The following is a 19,187-nucleotide window of genomic DNA, read 5'->3' as shown; positions in this document are numbered from 1 at the left end:
CCAGGTAGAAGATGAGGCAGGTATTGAGTTTTGTCGCCATGATCCCTGCTTTGTGCCTTCTCTTCGGGAGCTTTGCCACACCTAGCTTTTGGAAATAAAGTCTGTGGCACTTCTTTCCCCCAGTGAGGCTTAATGGGGGCCCCTGGGACCCTCTGACTCCTCCTCTACTCAGGCCTGCCTTTTCCTGCTGCTACCTCTGTCCCCATGGCCTGCTAGAGCTGAGCTCTTGTCTGGCTAGCTTAGCAACATCTTTGCAGCACTCCCCAGGGAAGCATGCTCCGGTGACTAGGTAGCCAGAGGAGGCTCCAGCTCTCCTGAGCCAGGCTCACTTCTGCCGAAGGCTGGCCATTCTGCCACACCAGGGTCAGAGAAGTGAACAACAGTTATCCCAACCATCTGACGTGCTTCCCAGCCAGGACTGAGGTGGTGAGATGCAGATGAGCCACGGAAGGGGCTAGTGCCCCTTAAGCTCTGGGTACTCCTGATTGGTGGCTCCTGGCCATGGAAGGAACTTTACGACAGTGATGTCTATTTGCCCTGGCGATGTTCTGTGCTCCGAGCTCAGGTGGCTCATGGTTTCAGGCTTGAGCAAAATGAGGGAAGATTTTGCTAGGAAGGAAAATTGGACTCCCATATCCTCCTGAAAGGAGCAAGGTACCAGCCTGGAGGTGTCCTGAAGAGCCAGCACTCCTAGAGCACAAGGGGAGGTGGTACTGAGCGCGGCCCCAGCTACTGCACCCAGCAGAAAGGTAGGAAACCAGTCCTCCAGGTGCCCGTCCCCCTCTTCCTCTGCCAGCAGAGTTGATGGAGGAGCTCCCCAAAAGACATGAAGACTGAAGAAGTGGTTCTTGATTGTGTTGTCTAGTCTGGATTATTGACCATTCAAGTCCTGTTATTACAGGGAAATCTAACTGAGAAAGATACTCCCGACCCTTAGGCTTGCTCTCCAAAGGCTGCTGTAGGTTTTGTTTCATTGTGTGTCTGTTTGGAACAACCCATCATAGAGAAACAGCAGCACCACGTTCTTTGACGAGCACTCATCGTTTATTTGATTTTAAAATATTAAGCCTGTGCCATGGAGAGGGTCTTAGAATCGCTCTGTGATACCTGTTCTGTGCTGGTTGGAGGTGGAGGGGAGGGGGGTTAGGGGAGTGGATGGGTAAATGAAATATTCCATATTTGCCTCAGTTTTTGAGCCTAAAACCTGAGGGCCAAGTGGTTTGCAGGCATTTCCTTAGTAAAAATTTTAAGTGTTCGCCTAAATTTTATTATTAGCACTGAAAAATTTTAAGACCTGCCTTTTTCCAACCGTATTTTTGCATTTCAAATGAAATGCATCTTCTTCCTCTAAGTCAAATGTAGCAGATTCTTTTCTGTCAGAAAGATTGGCTTTCTTCAAAAGGCTTCAAGCGGCTTTGTTGGACTGGCCTGTCAGTTTGTCCTTCTCTGACCCAGAGTGAAGTTTATTCATGGGACTTCTAAGAGGCCCTAAACTAAAGGGATCCTTTTACAGGTTTGTCCAGAAACTCAATTCACATCCTAATAAACCTAGAATATAAATGTCAGGCCTCTTGTAATGGAGTATAGAAGGGCCTTCTGAAAGCACTTGTTGTTTGAGAACTTGGATGTTGGTGAAATGCTCAAACACAAGGAGTTTCCATCAGCCCACAGCAATTTCTTTTAACCTTATGCAACAAAGTATGTTGCATAAGGTTAAAAGCATGAGATATATGTTCATATATTTATATTGATGTTGGCAAGGAATATTTTTATATATGTAATTCTTGTATTCCGTTTTCCTTTGCTGTGTTCACATTTAAACCAAAAGTGGGTCCAAAAAATACAGACAAGCTGACATGTCTTTGAAGAAAAGTAATTGCTTAAGCTTTTTTTTTTTTTTTTTTTTTTTCCTCTGTTTGCATTGCTTTCATTTCTTGCATCTGAGGGGTTTTTGGTTGTTGTGATGGGATAGGGACTACCTGTTGTAGCTCAGTGGTAATGAACCCGACCAAGATCCATGAGAATGTGGGTTTGATCCCAGGCCCCACTCAGTGGGTTAAGGATCCAGCATTGCCATGAGCTGTGGTGTAGGTCGCAGACGTGGCTCGGAGTTGGCATTGCTGTGGCTGTGGTGTAGGCTGGCAGCTGCAGCTCCACTTCAACCCCTAGCCTGGGAATGTCCCTAGGCCACAGGTGTGGCCCTAAAAAAGAAATTAAAGAAACGATGAGGTTAACATATATATACAACTGTATATAGATAACCAACAAGGACCTACTGTAGAGCACAGGGACCTCTACTCAATATCTTGTAATAATGTGTAAGGGAAAAGAATGTAAAAAGGAATGTATGTTTGTGTATGTGCATGTGTATGTGTATAAAACAGAATCACTGTGCTGAATGCAAAACTAGCACAGTATTGTAAATCAACTATAATTTGAAAAAGACAAAAACAATAACAAAAGAAATACACTGAACTAGATCAGGCCAGTACGTACTTCTTCCCTTTCAGTCTCCTCTCGCATCCCCCCATCCTTGACAGAAGGTGTTTCTTTCGTGATCAGTGAGAGTCCGTTTGTGTCACTTCCACGGGTTAGGTTGGGCTGTGAGCTTTGGGAACAACGGGTCCTGTCTCCCACCTTCTGAAGGTGACTCACAGAGCCAGTTTCACTTGTTCCACACTGTTACCTCATTACCTTTAAAGAAGGCGAGGAGCTCTCTTGATATCCTTGGACTCAGAATCTAGTGTATTTGTTCCAACAGGTCCTATGAGATTCCAGAGCTTTTTCATAGCTCCCGTCAGTTACAGAGGATGTAGCTATTTTGTTGAGAAAGTTCCCTGTCATCGGTGTGTTGCCTTCACAGGTCTCTTTTATTTAGCTGGAGGGATGGTGAGGTCTACCCTGCAAGTCTGGTCATTCCCCGAAGGTCTGGGGTGACTCAGATAGGATCCAGACCTGTGGCATGTTCTGAAAAATCAGTCGGAGGAAATGGCAGTGAGACAGCGCTCCCCAAAAATGCAGTGCGGTGGTGGAGGTATCGAAACGCCAGCATTGTCTTTGAATCAGAAGCCAGAGCCTGTTACTCATTGGCTTACTACCTTCATAATTTCCCTGGCTTCCCTGGCTTCCCTTCCTGGCCGGACCCCAGTCCCCTTGCAGCCCAGCCTCTGTCTTTGTTCCTGCTGCTCCAGCAACAGTAAACTACCTCCCATCCCCTTACCCTCCTATCCACTTCCCTCTGCTTTAGTGCATGTTTTCCATGTGCCGAGATGACTCCCCTCCTTTGGCCAGCAAACTCCTATGCACCCTTCAAAGGCCAATTTAAATAGCACCCCTCTATGACTCCATCCCCTGTAGGTGCAGCGCCTGCAATACAGTTCTCTGGATTACCACTCACTGTGTAGTAGAAGGGTTACCTATTTGCACGTCTGGTATTTTGAGCTTCACCAGGGCAAGGTAGTAATGAATCTTTCCATCTCTGTAACCCCAGCCTGGCACAGAGCCTGGTACATAATATTTGGGGAATTAAAAACAGAACAGGAACTGCAGAGTCACTACTTGGTGACATGGGCCTTTGCAGCTGCCGATTGCAGCAGCAGCTAATCACGTTTGAGGGGTCCTGACCTACCAGGCATGGGGCACTGTCTCAGTTAACCCACCACAGCCCTGTGAGGCCAATCTGTAATTTCAACCACCCTGCAGAAGAGGAAACTAAAACTCAAAGAAAAAACAACAGAAAGGGACAAAGCTGGGATTTGAACCCACCTACCTGCACTGTGATCTTGACCCCATTTTCATTGTCTTCATCTGAAAAGCAGAGAGGAAAAAATATCTGGTAAGATTCTTTTGAAGATGTCATGACTTAGATGAGGCACTTAGCACAGCACCCAGCCAACATCGGTAGCCTCCATTCTCATTAACAGTGATGCGCACAAGAGCCCTCAGCTCGGGAGGGGTCGGGGGACTGTGAACCCAGGCCTCACTGGTGCTCATGGGCCACCCCAGGGTGTTCCAGCCTTGGAAAGCAAGACAAACATCCCATAGACACCCTGTCTCTTTAGCAGTGGCCCCCAGTCTCCACCCAGAAACCTCTGGGGAGGCAACAGAAGGTGGAGGAAGGGGGCTCCCTCCCCCCATCACTGAAAAACTGGGAGGATAATGTGGAAATTGTTCAGTTGTCCAGTGGTTTAGTGGGGACCCCAGCAAGCAAACATGAGGATGGTGCCAGCGTCTCATTAGGCTCTAGCACTAATTATTTATTTCTCCAAGGAGACGGAAAGTGCAGCACTGGTGCTCAGGGAGTCCATCCCTGATCAGCCAGTTCCTTTCCTTGTGATCTTAGGCAAGTCATTGCCCCTCTGTCCAGGGCAAGTCCCTGATAAAGCCCCCAAAGATGGGACACAGCCATCCCTCCCTGCCTCCCAAGCCTTCAGGAACATAAGCCTTTTCACCCTCTGGGACAAGGGCTGCTCTTTTAGATCGACACACCCAGGGACTGCTTCATCTCTAGACTATGCTTTCTTATGGGATGAGCTGAAGGCCGTGTGAATTCATGAGTTCGGTAGCCAATTCCTGGAGAACTTTGGGTTGAACCCCCCCCCCCCAGAATGTGTATTTTTCATTGAGACTAAAAGAGTTTTAAAAATATATACATAGAGGTTTTTATAAATCAGACTACTGTAATTGGTGGATTATAATTTAAAAATAAATGATGTAAGTTCTTGAGTGTAAGGTTGGTTCTAGTGACAGCTTTCTCCAGTGCTGTGCCCTCTTGAGGTGAGAGGACATAGAATTTATTTTGACTCTTATAAAAATATATGATTGGGAGTTCCCGTCATGGCTTAGCAGAACGAATGTGACTAGTATCCATGAGGACGCAGGTTTGAACCCTGGCCTCACTCAGTGGGTTAAGAATCCAGCGTTGCCGTGAGCTGTGGTGTAAGTCGCAGACGAGGCTCCGATCCTGAGTTGCTGTGGCTGTGGTGTAGGCCAATGGCTACAGCTCTGATTTCACCCCTAGCCTGGGAACTTTCATATGCCGTGGGTGCAGCCCTAAAATGACCATAGATGTATGTGATTGAATATTGATTTTTAGGAGTTCCCGTCGTGGCGCAGTGGTTAACGAATCCGACTAGGAACCATGAGGTTGAGGGTTCGGTCCCTGCCCTTGCTCAGTGGGTTAATGATCCGGCGTTGCCGTGAGCTGTGGTGTAGGTTGCAGACTCGGCTCGGATCCCGCGTTGCTGTGGCTCTGGCGTGGGCCGGTGGCTACAGCTCGGATTCGACCCCTAGCCTGGGAACCTCCATATGCCGAGAGAGCGGCCCAAGAAATAGCAACAACAACAACAACAACAACAACAACAAAAATAAAAGAAAAAAAAAAAAAGACAAATATTGATTTTTAAAAGAGATAAATCCCCTCTTTTCCTTACCACTTCTTCCTGACTCTTCCCCCCACCCCCATATAAACACAGAATGAATGAAATAGATTTGCAAAGAAATTGGATCTTTATTACATTGATTGCATTTAGCTCTGGCCGTCAGTCTCTGGTGCATTTGAGAAGGCATGGAATCCTGATTTACCCTTGTCTTTTCCCTTCTCTCTGCCTCAGCAAAATCATAATTCCCAGCAGTAGTTGATAAGCTAAGTTAGCACATGCAGTCCCATCTCTCCAAGGCCCTCACCTTCATCAGTGGCCATTTTTTATTTTTTTTAGGGCCACACCTGCGACATATGGAAGTTCCCATGCTAGGGGTCAAATTGGGGCTATAGCCACCCCTATAGCTTCTAGGCCATAGCCACAGCAACACCAGATGCAAGCCGCATCTGCGACCTATGCCTCAGCTCACAGCAACACTGGATCTTTAACCCACCGAGTGAGGCCAGGGATCGAACCTGCATCCTCATGGGTGCTAGTCAGATTCATTTCCACTGAAGCATGACAAGAACTCCAATCAGTGGCCACTTTTTAACACAGCCACCTTGCATGCTATCGGGGCTGCCTCACATCTCAACATTCTGACTCTGGAATGATCACCAGCCTCTGCTTTTGGCCTTCACAGAAAACCAATATAAACTGTGTATGTGTGGGCCTCGTCTACATGCCCGGGTGCGTGTAATTGCCCAACCCGGGGTGTTGTTTCACCAGCAGGGAAATGAATGCTAAAATTAGTTTGCCTTTTGACAGGATCTCCCAGTTGAAAAATTTTTGTTTATCTTCTATGGCTGAATGGACTTTGCTAAAATCGAAATTAACTGCCTTGCTTAATGGTGCAGCAGATTGTGTTTTGAAGACCTTCCACTGCATTCTCCTCGGAAGGACATTTGATCTGGAAAGTCTAGTCTCTGGCAGAGTTATCCCACTTTGGTTTGTTTTTTTTTCTTTCTTTCTTTTTCTTTTTTTTTTTTTTTTTGTCTTTTTGCCATTTCTTGGGCCACTCCCGAGGCATATGGAGGTTCCCAGGCTAGGGGTCCAATCAGAGCTGTAGCCCCTACACCAGAGCCACAGCAATGCGGGATCCAAGCCGTGTCTGTGACCTACACCACAGCTCACGGCAATGCCGGATCCTTAACCCGCTGAGCAAGGCCAGGGATTGAACCCGCAACCTCATGGTTCCTAGTCGGATTCGTTAACCACTGCGCCATAATGTAAGAATTAATTCTTACATTAATTGCAGGAGGTACACATGGAGTCCACCATTGGACCTAGGCTCACTGCATCTTTTGGGTGAGTGGGTAGGTAAATGGATGGACGGACAGATGGGCTGACTGGAAGAGAGACAGTTGACTTCCCATGTGTCTTAGAAGTCAAATTTGCTGACATTTAAGAGGGAAAAAAACCCTGTAATTTGTGTCTTCCCAAATGTTTCTGCTGAACTTCACCCTCTGGCTGTGTCTTTGGGCTCCATTCAATAAAAATACTTTTTTTTTTTTTAGCGCTATTTCTTCAGCATATGGTCCCAGGCTGGGGGTCAAATTGGAGCTACAGCTGCCAGCCTATGCCACAGCCACAGCAACGGGGATCTAAGCTGGGTCTGCGACCTACACCACAACTCATGGCCACGTGAGATCCCTAACCCACTGAGTGAGCCTAGGGATCGAACCTGCATCCTCATTGGTACTGTCAGGTTCATTAACCACCGAGCCACAAAGGGAACTCCTATTTATGAAATACTTAGTATTCGTTAGGTGTATAGCATGTAGATTTGAACAGAGAGTTTTTAATAGATTAGAACAATCGTCCCTGCATTCCAGGAGCTTACTATCCAGTGTGGGAAACAAGTGTTAAAAAGTTACTACACAAATAATTATTTAACCATAGCTTCATTTGCTTTTTTTTCTTTTATATTGAGATTTATATGTCATATACCATAAAATTTGCCATTTTAGTGTACCATCCATTGGTTTTTTGTGTATTCACAGGGTGCTTTAGGGTATTTGCAGTTGACTGGAGTGAAAACTTCAGCTTGTTCTATTGTTTGTTGGTGCAACCACGACAATAGTTTGACCGACTTCAACACATTTCCATTACGTTGGCATCGGGATCATTCATGTCATAAAAGGGGGGTGAAGGGGGCAGTTAGAGATGTTGAATTCAGACATGGTATCTTGGGAGCTGCGCTAAGGAAGGGTTCTTTTGACCCAAGCAGAAGCTCCCTCTCACCCAAGGTGACTCCAGTGAGAACTTTTTTGTCTGCCTCTAACTTGTACTTGCTGGTTCTGGGAAACCTCCAGAGACTCCTAGAATTCCATTTTTCTAAGAATATATGCCAAGAGGAGTTCCCACATGGCCCAGTGGGTTAAGAACCTGATTGCAGTGACTTGGTTGCTGTGGAGGTGCTGGTTTAGTCCCCAGCCCGAAGCAGTGGGTTAAAGGATCCAAAGGATCCAGCACTGCTGCAGCTGTGGCTTGGAGTCATTCCCTAGCCTGGGAACTTCCATATGCCATGGTTGCAGCCATAAAAAGAGAAAAAGGGAAAAATAAAGAATAAATCCCAAGCAATTCCTAAAGTAGAGGTAGAAGAAACTTCAGGATTGAGAACCCTATATATTCTAAAGCCAAGATACCAAATGCAGTGAAACATTCCATGGTGTAACTCAGCTGACTGGTGCAGGAAAAGAACCACGCTCATTGGTCTTTCTACTCCCCGTTGTTGAACTTGAAGTGTAAATCCCTTGCATTTTTAGATGCATTGAAGGTCTCTCTGATAGAGCCCACATTGGAATTAAAGGGATCTGAGTTTGGTTTCTGGTTCTGCCTAAGTTTTCTTTTAATTTCTTGTTCTTCTCTGGAGATGGGGGTGATGACACATAAGCAATCTCCTTTCTGGGGCGTCCTGGAGGAGCCGAGGTAGATGAGGTAACACTGCTTTGAACTGAACTACCCCCTACTGATGGCTAAGCTCTCAGGAACTGGCCTGGTTGGTGGATGGTCAGCCATCTACACAGAAAGTTGCAGGAGTGCCTCCATCCCTTGACAATTTCTTCAGAAGATAGCTTTCTGGTATCGGTAAGAGACCTGGAGAAGTAAATGAGCACTGGCTTTATTCAGTGTTTGGGACAACCCCCTTAAAAATCAGTATCAGATGAGTTCCCATTGTGACACAGCAGAAACGAATCTGACTAGTATCCATGAGGATGTGTGTTCAATCCCTTGCTTCCATCATTGGCTTGGGATCCAGCGTTGCCATGAGCTGTGGTGTAGGTTGCAGATGCAGCTCGATCTTACATTGCTGTGATGTAAGGTCAGCAGCTCTAGCTCTGATTCAGCCCCTAGCCTGGGAACTTCCATATTCTGCAGGTGTGGCCCTAAAAAAGAAAAAACAATCCGTGTCAAAATTCACAGTTGAAGATACTTTAAGATGAAGACAACCTAGTAGCATCTTTCATTTATATGGTCTTATACAAATTACAGAGCATTTTGGTTCATGAGGTTGGTTTTGTTATGGGAGGGGATGGTTTTTTGTTTTTTCATTTGTGTGTTTTGGCCTCACCTGCAGTATGTGGATGTTGCTGGGCCAGGGATCGAACCTGCACCACAGCAGCGACCTGAGCCACTGCAGTGACAATGCTGGCTCCTTAACCCACTGCACCACAAGGGAATTCTGAGAGCACTTTGATATTCCTTGTTTCCCTCATTCTCATGTCTACCTTATGATGCAGGAAGGCTGTGACATTCACATAGTTTAGATGAAAAACCCAGGACTCAAAGAAGCAACTTGCCCCTGATGACAGAGGTGGCTCTTGAGTCCTCTATCTTTTTTTTCCACCCCTCTTAAAAGCTCGCCAACTTTCTCCACTGTGCTGTTCAGTAGTATTTTCCCCTATGATTTGCCAATGACTTGTCAGTTCCATTCCTACTACTTATGTATAAAACACCTGCTTGTGTAATTGCTGACATTAAAAAGAATGTCATGAATGCATCAGATAGTTAATTTTATTCACTAGTAACCTTCTGCTTCATAGAGTTTGGGTTAATTATGCTGGGTTTTATGTTTGCTGGCAAGCTGGTGGTCGTCTGGGTTGAATCTGCTGAGTTAACTCTGGGCCATGATGAGTGACAGAGCCTCGGGAAAGCTCAGTTCCTTCCTCCTTAAGACACAGGATGGCCGTGCAGGGCTTCTGGATGTGAATGGCACAATGGTACTGCTTGCTTTTAACCATACCTTTGCATCATCCTCTTCTCCTTTCAAAGGTACATGACTGATGGTGGACTTGGCCTCTACACCCGCCGCCTGAACCGGCTCCCTGATGGGATGGCTGTGGTGCGGGAGACCCTGCAAAGAAACACCTCCCTGGGCCTCGGAGATGCTGACAGGTAAGTTTGCTCCACTTGGGGTTGCCCAGGTGAGGAGGTTGTCCCCGAGGGGCTTGAGAAACGAAGGCAGTGATGGTGAGAGCACATAGGGTGCTCCTTTGACCCTCCATAGGTTGGGAGCCTAGAAGCCAGGCCTGGTGTTAGGAGCTGACACAGCAGGTGGGAGAGGACTGCTGACTGGCTCTTGCATCCTGCTTCTGACAGCAAGAACCCAGGGGGTCAGGCGGGGTAGTTTTTGTTGTTGTTTTGACTGTTGCTACTGCATCTTTATCAGTTCAGCAGGCCCCGGGGATCTGCTTTGCTTCCTCTCTTAGCCAGCTTTCTAGGTGAGATGCCTTGGAGGGAACAGAGTCCCTGGAGATGTAGAGAAGGCCTGTGTGCAGAAGGGAGCTCTCCTGGCCACAGCTGAGTAGGCTATAACTCACTTGTTGCCTGGTGGTAGGAAGCAAGGCTTACCTCTGTAGCTTTATACGCTGCATGCTGAGTAGTTGCTTTGATAGGGCTTGACCTGTCTTCATTGCTTCTGAAAACACGGTAGTAATGAGGACTATTTGGCCTCCAAGTTTCTGGTCTTTAACACAAACCAATTCTATGACCATGAGCAGTCTATTAATCAAGGAGCTGAGACTGCGTAATTTCTAAGATCCCTTCCAGCTCTGATGGGGTGTATTTCTAGATTTCTGTACCCCTTAATGAGTTGACTGTGCAAGGATTTTTCTGGCATGCTTGACCTCTCTCCACATCTGGGTTGATGAGACATAACATGGAATTTAGATGTGAGTGGTTTGAAACCACTGTGCTTTTTTGGATGCTAAATGTCGTGTGTCAAAAAGCCAGATATTTGCAGCACAAGCCCAGCTTCTTGCTGTTCCCTTCGCAGGACATGCTCTTTACCAAGAATGAGAGGACTTCCACTCATTCCCTGGTTTCAGAGAAACAGGGCAGTGTTTTTAAAGAGGCAGACACTGAGGTTACCCCCAGAAATGGGATTTGCTGAGAGGAATCTTCACCTTCTCAGGGAATGCTTGGAAGCTCGGGCTGTGTGGAGAGTGCTGAATGAGTTGTCCGGAGCTTGGCATCTACCCAAGGCCCAGGCTCTGCCACCAACTCGACTATGTCCTTGTCAGAGTCTCCCAGGGTTCAGGGTGGTGATTTTAGACCAGAGAGGACATCAGGCTTTGCACTACAGTGCCAGCCTGTCAGCTTTTTTCCCTGTAATTTTATTGAAAGTATTGGTTTGGGGAGTTCCTTTCATAGCTCAGCGGTAACGAACTAGGATCCATGAAGATGCAGGTTCAATCCCTGGCCTCGCTCGATGGGTTGGGGATCTGGCATTGCCATGAGCTCTGCTGTAGGTTGAAGACACAGCTCAGATCCTGCGTTGCTGTGGCTGTGGCATAGGCCAGCGCTGTAGCTGATTCACCCCCAAGCCTGGGAACGTCATGTACCGCAGGTGTGGCCCTAAAACGCAAAAAAAAAAAAAAGAAAGAAAGAAAATATTGGTTTGAAAGTTCTATAGAAAGATGAACCATTTGGGGACTGTTCTTTCCAAGGCTGAAATTCTCTATAACTAAAATCTTTAGAGTAAATATCAGCATAAGAAAAATCAATTGTTGCAACACCCCCACTGGAGATTTCACAATTTGCTAAATTATTTTGCTTATTTGTGTTCTCTTGTAAACATGGAGTTGCTTAGGAAATCTATTAGCATAAAGTGAAGGCCTTACAAGGTACATTTCCTTTTGTAGCAAAAGCGGAGTCTGCACTAGGCAGTTTAATTTAATGCTTCATTGCAGGGTTAATGGAATTATAGATCACAGCTGAGCTTGTTTCTGCTTTTGGAGGTGTAGGATCTGGGTGGAGGCTGGAAAGATGGGTGGCATTTGTTACGTTGTTCCAGCTCAGCCTCTGTGGTAGGACCAAATGGACCGCAGTATCTTGTTCCCAAACCGGAATGCTCAGATGTGGTCACTTAAGACTGAGTGGATAACTGACCCCGCTTTTAAAGAAAGAATTCAGGTGGCTTTAAAGAAAAGATTGAATAATGCTTCTAAATTTCCTATTTTACGTAAGTTTTGACCTGTAGGCAGTGAGATATTCTGCCCTGTTCTCGAATATGTTAAATTTCTTTAGGAGTTCCTGTTGTGGCACAATGGAAACAAACCTGACTAGTATCCATGAGGATGCGGGTTCGATCCCTGGCCTCGCTCAGTGGGTTAAGGAATCTGGCCTTACCGTGAGCTCTGGTATATGTTGCAAACATGGCTTGGATCCCGCATTGCCATGGCTGTGGGATAGGCCGGCAGCTGCAGTCCCGATTTGACCCCTAGCCTGGGAACTTCCATATGCTGTGGGTATGGGCTTAAAAAGCAAAAAATAATAATAATAAAATAAAACAAATTTCTTTAATCTCCAAAGTTAGTGTAAACAGACCTAGAAATGCTTTATCTTTGGCTAAGTTGAAACAGTAGTAGATGTGTTTCTGTGACATTCTTCATGTAAATCTCTTCCTAAAATTATATTCTAGATGAGTGTTTCCTAAAGTGAGAGGCTAATGTTAATAGTGTAAGAAATAGGATTTCCCGTCATGGCGCGGTGGTTAACGAATCCGAATAGGAACCATGAGGTTGCGGGTTTGATCCCTGGCCTTGCTCAGTGGGTTAAGGATCTAGCGTTGCCGTGAGCTGTGGTGTAGACCAGCAGCTACAGCTCCAATTCGACCCCTAGCCTGGGAACCTCCATGTGCCGCGGGAGTGGCACAAGAAATGGCAAAAAGACAAAAACAAACAAACAAACAAACAAAAATAGTGTAAGAAATAATTTTGTAGTAGAATGGGGAAATATTTCTTTTTAACAATTACATTTTAATTTTAATTAAAAAAAAAAAAACCGTATAGAGTCCCCGTGTGGCACAGCAGGTTAAGGATTCAGTGTTGTCACTGCAGTGGTTCAGATCACTGCTGTGTCTCATGTTTGATCCCTGGCCCAGAAAGTTCAACGTGCCATGGGCAGAGCCAAAACAAAAACTAATCCTTACAACTAATACCTCAAACCTATGATTTTACAGATACTGGTTAGGGTAAGAATACTGTCGGTTTAAGACAATTTAATATAAAATATCAAGGAAGAATATCACAGATGGTGTGCAGACAGATTAAAAAATAAAAAGTAGTATGCAAATGGCTTCAGGTTAGTTCATCCTATTCCTTTTTTTTTTTCTTTTTTTCCTAGCCCTGCACCCACAGCATATGGAAATTCCCAGGCAAAGGGTTGAATCAGAGCTACAGCTATTGGCCTCCACCACAGCCACAGCAACACCAGATCCTTAACCCACTGAGTGGGGCCAGGGATTAAACGTGCATCCTCATGGATACTAGTTGGGTTCTTTATCACTGAGCCACAATGGAAACTCCTAGGTAATCCTATTTTTATCCCTGTGATTGGAAATATGTTGTTTAAATAATTCCGACAGGAGTTCCCGTCGTGGCTCAGTGGTTAACAAATCCGACTAGGAACCATGAGGTTGTGGGTTTGATCCCTGGCCTTGCCCAGTGGGTTAAGGATCCCACATTGCGAAGGGCTGTGGTGTAGGTCGCAGACGAGGCTCAGATCCTGCATTGCTGTGGCTGCGGTTTAAGCCGGGGGCTACAGCTCCAATTAGACCCCAAGCCTGAGAACCTCCATATACCACGGTAGCGGCCCTAGAAAAGGCAAAAAGACAAAATAATAATAATTCAGACAAAAGAAAAAAATGCAGAGAACCTAGTACCTTTCCTGAATTCTTCCCTCTTAACATGAAAGAAGAGCTAAGATAGTTCCACAAAATTTCTTTATAAAGTATCAGCCCAGTCCTTAAGGATTCACACACAGGCAGTAAACTACATGAGTTTCTCAAAGGAAATAGGAAAAGTACTGAGAGATTTCTGCTAAGACCTCAGCAAAGGGAAGGCAAGCACGAGAAGGGCAGGTCACCTCACGGTGCAAACAGGAACACCGCTGACCTTGACAGTGCAGGACGGCTCTCATGAGGAAGGCTGTGAGGCACCCTGACCCAGCAGGCAGGCAGGGGCTGTTTGCAACAGAATGTGGCTGGGGTACCTTCAGGATTATTAAAAGTAACTGATAGGAATGTGTCCCTTTGGAGCCTGGGAGACAGAGACCAAGTGTGTTTGTGAGTCGCCTGTGTCACCAGCTGACTTCTGAGAAATAATTAATGACAATAATACATTCAAGATGTCAAGTCTGCCCTTGATCCCCTGTCACTCCTTGGGGTTGCTACTGGTGGGCTCCAGTTTTTACCCAGTAGTTATCAGAAGCAACTTCCGGCGGACTAGAGCTAGCTGGCTGAGAACGGACAACCAAAAGGGGCGCATGGAGGTGGCTCATTACAAGCTGTAGGCTCCAGATAACAGACAAGTAAAGAGAGCTTTGGCATGGAGGTCTCTGAACCGGCAGCCTGGAGGAGGAAGGAATGCAATGAGGGGACCCAAGGGCTGGGCTCACATAGTCATATGGTTTGTTGAACTCCTGCCAGTTGCATGCACTGCTGTCTGCTCAGAACCCATCAAAAGTACTTGAACTCCAGCAAGTTGAGTGCTTTCAAAGCATTTGGGAAAGTTTCCACCCTCGTGTCCCTTTTTCTGTCCCTCCAAAGCATGCTGCGACTGTTTCCGGCATTATGCTTCAGTCCACAGTGGGTGAGGCAGCTAGGGTCCCTCTCCATCCCCCTTCCCGCCCCCCCCCACCATGGCATCCGCGGGTCGTGTACGTGTCATTGGGAGACATGGTGGACAGAAGCCAGGCTCCTGTGCACAGAGGTCCCAGTCAGGGCGTTGCAGTTACTTGGTGACTTTCTTCTCAACCATTGGAATACTTACTGAATACCAATGGCTTTGATCAATTTAGGTAGTAATAAAAAGAGCAAAAAACAAAAACGAAAAACCAATGCCATGTGGTAAAATGTCACCCTGAGACTTGAACAAAATGAAAATTGCCCTCTAACATCACCAAACAGGAAGGAGAAACTTTGTTTTCCCCCTTGTTACAAGATTTTCATGGCTCCTCATGTTCTGCACATTTTAGGTCTTGAGATGGCATTTCACTTGGGATTCAGTCGTGGTATAAACCTGACTGTCCCCACTTGGGATCCAGGCCTCAGTGCTCAGAGTCATCTATGCTTGAGCTTGAACTGGGAGTCCCACAGGATGAGGATGTAACTATGCAGCCTGATATTTGACCAGCCTGCCAAGCCGAGCCCTACTTCCTCATCAGGAGTGTCCCGAGATCTCTAAGAGCCCAGGACACTGCTTGGCTTTGTGATTTGTGCGGAACAAGGTGGCCTCCTGGCACTGAGCAGTGCATTCACAGATTGGGGCCAACCTGGAGAAAAGAAGTTGAATCCAGGCCAGAGCGCCCAAGCCAGCAGATGCAATTGGTAGGAGCCCTCAGTGCATGGTAGGTCCCCAGCCAGCTGGTTCTTAAGCATAGCCCCTGCCAGGATGCATGGACTAGAGGAAGCGTAGATTGGAGCAACTTTTCCCCTCGCCTTCCCTTCCAAGCCTGGGGTAGGAAGGACAGTAGCCCCCAGAGACATCCTAGACCTAATGCCTGGCACCTGCGACTATGTCTTGCCACACGGTTGGGGAATTAGGGTTGCATATTGGCTGATGTTTAGATAGAGTGCCCTGTTTTATCCAGGTGGGCCCAGGAATCACACGGTCCTTAAAAAAAAGGAAGAGGTGGGTAGGGAGGAGGGCAGAGTGATGAGATTGGGATGAAAGAGATGCTACCTGCCCCAGCTGGCTTGGAAGGTGGAGGAAGGGGCCACAGCCAAGCAAGGTGGGTGACCTCTCCAAAGAAGAGCCAGAGGAACAGATGTTCCCCTCGGGATGTTCAGCCTCCAGAAATAGATGTAGCCCTGCTGACACCGTGCTTCCAGTCCACGAGACCCACTTCACATCTCTGCCTTGAAGAACTATATTTATCATTTTCACCAAGTTCATTGTAATTTGTTAACAGCAGCAATAGAAAATTGATACAAACCTTTTATGTATATGTATACATACATACTTTTTATTGAATTATAGTTGGTTTACAATGTGCTAGTTTCCAATGTACAGCATATTGATTTAGTTACAAATACACACTCACACACACATATATATTAGGTATATATATATCCACAGTACATTGATTCAGTTAGATAGAAAGGTAGATAGATAGATTCTTTTTCAGATTCTTTTCCATTATAGGTTATTAAAAATATTGGTCTTCCTAGTATGTCCTTGTTGGTCATCTATTTTATTTATAGCAGCGTGTATACGTTAATCCCAAACTCCTCATTTATCCCTCCCCCGTTTCCCCTTTGGTAATCACAACTTTGTCTTCTCTGTCTGTGGGTCTCTTTCTGTTTTGTTAATAAGTTCATTTGTATCATTTTTTTAAGATTCCACATATATGATATCGTATGATAATTGTCTTTCTCTGACTTACTTAGTATAATAATCTCTGGTTCTATCCAGGTTGCTGCAGATGACATTCTTTCTTCCTTTTTTAATGCTGAGTAATCTTCCATTGTAATGCAGTGGAATTTATCAAAAAATAATAAAAGATGCCACTTCCTGATGGATCACTCACTGCATGCCAGGGACTGTGCCAAGCACCTTACAAACATTGTGTCATTAATTCCTAACTCTGACGCTTTGAGAGGAGATATTATCCTAGTTTCATAGATCTGAGGCTATGAGAGGGTTAGGAAACTCACTGCAGGTTACATACACACCCAGCTGTGTTCAAGCTGGGATTCAAATCAGGCCCGCCAGCACCCCCCCCCTCCTCCCAGGGCTCTAATCACCTGACATGCTTCCCACTCAGGGAACCCTCTGCTTGGATTCTTCCCCAGCTCCAGCCCATATCTTGGGGTCATCTTGTTAAATGAGGTGCTACTTACTACAAAAGGAAGTGGCTCCCGATGGCTGGAAAGGCGAACTCTGTCCTCGAGGGACAGTGCAAAGCAGTTTGCATTAAGAGGGAAGAGGGAATATTTCCTGACTCCTCTCCTCCCATCCCAGACTTTTCGCACAGGGACACTTGTCACAGGTGGGCTTACCCTCACCCCTTAGCCCGTCGTGATCTCAGGCCTTTCTTACACAATGCCGGGCCTGTTTGGCCTCCTGGCAGGTTGGGCGGGGGGATGCTTGTTGGTGGATTCTGACCTGCTGCAGACTTGTGTGGTCTGCTGGATGAGGGGTCCACAACTTCAGTACCCCAGGTGATGGTGGATCCTGCTAGTGATTCTGGAAATCCAGTGCTCACAGAAGCTGCAGAGACTCTGCAGCCATTGGAAGCATTCTCCCTGCTCGAGGCCAGCCACTGTGTAGACCAGAGGCATTGCTGGACTTTATCTTCCCAGACTTTGGGGGTCTGCAGACCTGCTTGGCTGAGCCATGGTTTGAGGAAGGCTCCCCTAAAATGTCCCCTCCCTCCCTCTTACTCTCTCTGCTCTGTGTTTTTTGTGCACTGCCAAGTCCTAATCTTCCCATCACCACCGAGTAAGTCAAGGGCAACGGTTTATCCTTGAATTGCTAATCACACTTCCTACCGTATCTGGCTGCCAGTATTTGAGTCCTGTTTCCTCAGCATCTATGTGGTAGGAGTGAGAGCATATAGATCCGTACTGCCCAATATAAGAGCCCAGGGGATGTGGCTGTGACAGTGTAAAATAAACCAAACTAAAAGTCCACTTCTTTCTTTCTTTCCTTCTTTCTTCCTTCCTTCCTTTCTCTCTCTCTTTCTCCCTTCCTTCCTTCCTTCCACTGCACCCATGGCATATGAAAGTTCCCGGGCCAGGGATCAAACTGGAGCCGCAGCAGTGACAACACCAGATCCTTATCCTGCCGAGCCACCTGGGAACTCCTAGAAGTCCACTTCCTAGTCACCCTAGCCACATCGCAGTCCTCCCCAGTCCCACGTGGTTTGGGGCTATCCTGTGGGAGAACGAAGACAATCTCCAATAGAGAAAATTTCATCACTGCAGAAAGTTCGTTGGGACAGCGCTGATATAGACCAGCATTTCTGTTTCAAAAGGCGTCTGTGGAGGAAAGAGAAGATGTGGGCTTTGCTATAGACAGACCTTGGGGTCTAGTCAAAACCCTTGAGTTCCAGGAGTTTGTCAGACATTTCAGGAGTTTGTCAGAATTCAGACGTGCCTCACTGGGAACGCTGTGAGAAGCGCCCGGGGTGAAGGGGGGAATGTGCTTTATGAAGTGCCAAATAAAGAGAAATGCAGTGGGAGTTCCCGTTGTGGCTCAGCAGAAATGAATCTGACTAGCATCCATGAGGATGCAGGTTTGATCCCTGGCCTTGCACATTTGGTTAAAGGATCCGGTGTTGCCTTGAGCTGTGGTGTAGGTTGTAGATACCGCTCTGATCTGAGGTTGTGGTGGCTGTGGTGTAGGCTGGCGGCTACAGCTCCGATTTGACCCCTAGCCTGGGAACCTCCACATGCTGCAGATACAGCCCTTAAAAAAAAAAAAAGAAAGATAAATGCACTGAGTATTCCTCAGTCCTGCAAGCCATTCAGGGCAATCTGAGCTCTCCCCCTCAGCGATTCTCTTTCTTTAATTAATTAACTAATAATTAAGCCCTCTTTTTTCCATAACAGCTTAGAGTAACTGTCTATAATAAAATAACAATTATAAATTAAGAGAATGAAGCATTAGGACGGGGGAAGATAAGTCAGAATACATGTAGAAAAGGGAGAAAATTGCGAATACAAATGTACCACCCATAAGGCCCTACATGGTTGCATATCTGCCTGGTAATTCACCATTGAGTTTCCTACTAGCGTAATTAAAAATGAACTTTGCCTTCTTCCCTACCCCCTCCACGACAGTTCCTGTACTTCATCTTGCTTGGCTTGGCTCAATCAGTTGAGTTCTCTCCTTCTGCATCCCTCGGTCACCCCCAGCCCTTCCCCTCTCTTCCTCTTTCATTCTCCCAGCCAGCTCCTTCTGAGGCCTTTTAACCACCTGTCATCCCCGCTAGGGTCCCCAAGCATTTTCCTAGTCCTGCATTCCAGGGTTGTACTTGTTTTCTTGGAATAGAAAGATGCCTCTAGCACAGCGCCCAGCATCAATGATCTTCATTGTGTTTCCTTTCCGTCCCTTTCCCCTTTCTTCTGCTCGTGGGTAGCAAGAGAAGGCAAAGTAGGAGAGAGTGAAAGTCACTTTCATTTTAAAGCTCATAAAAGGAGCCTTAGAGGCAAACCTCTATTTCCGTGGTAACAGGGTAATAATTACTGCATTGGCCTTTCCCAAGGGCCTCTTTCCTGCTGCTGGTATTTCTTTTTAAGTAAGAGCTGCAGCTTAT

The 19,187-nt window shown here is 46.3% G+C and overlaps 1 protein-coding gene across 23 annotated transcripts in view; it reads left to right on the top strand.

Moving 5' to 3' along the window:
- Nucleotides 1–19,187, top strand: part of NAV2 (neuron navigator 2) — an 820,834-nt gene that overhangs the window by 676,211 nt on the left and 125,436 nt on the right. For all 23 annotated transcript variants that reach the window (XM_085011765.1, XM_085011759.1, XM_085011757.1 and 20 more), the window contains one exon: nt 9,696–9,818. In XM_085011765.1, coding sequence (XP_084867891.1) covers nt 9,696–9,818 — 123 coding nt within the window. The remainder of the gene's footprint in view (nt 1–9,695; nt 9,819–19,187) is intronic.

The sequence above is a fragment of the Sus scrofa genome, chromosome 2, assembly GCF_054392235.1.
Source record: "Sus scrofa isolate SSC_HxYL_T2T_F1_AM1 chromosome 2, Sscrofa_HxYL_maternal_Yorkshire_Landrace_v2.0, whole genome shotgun sequence".
Classification (NCBI taxonomy): Eukaryota; Metazoa; Chordata; class Mammalia; order Artiodactyla; family Suidae; genus Sus; species Sus scrofa.
The sequence above is the reverse complement of the archived record's forward strand: the minus strand, read 5'-3'. Positions and strand labels throughout refer to the sequence as shown.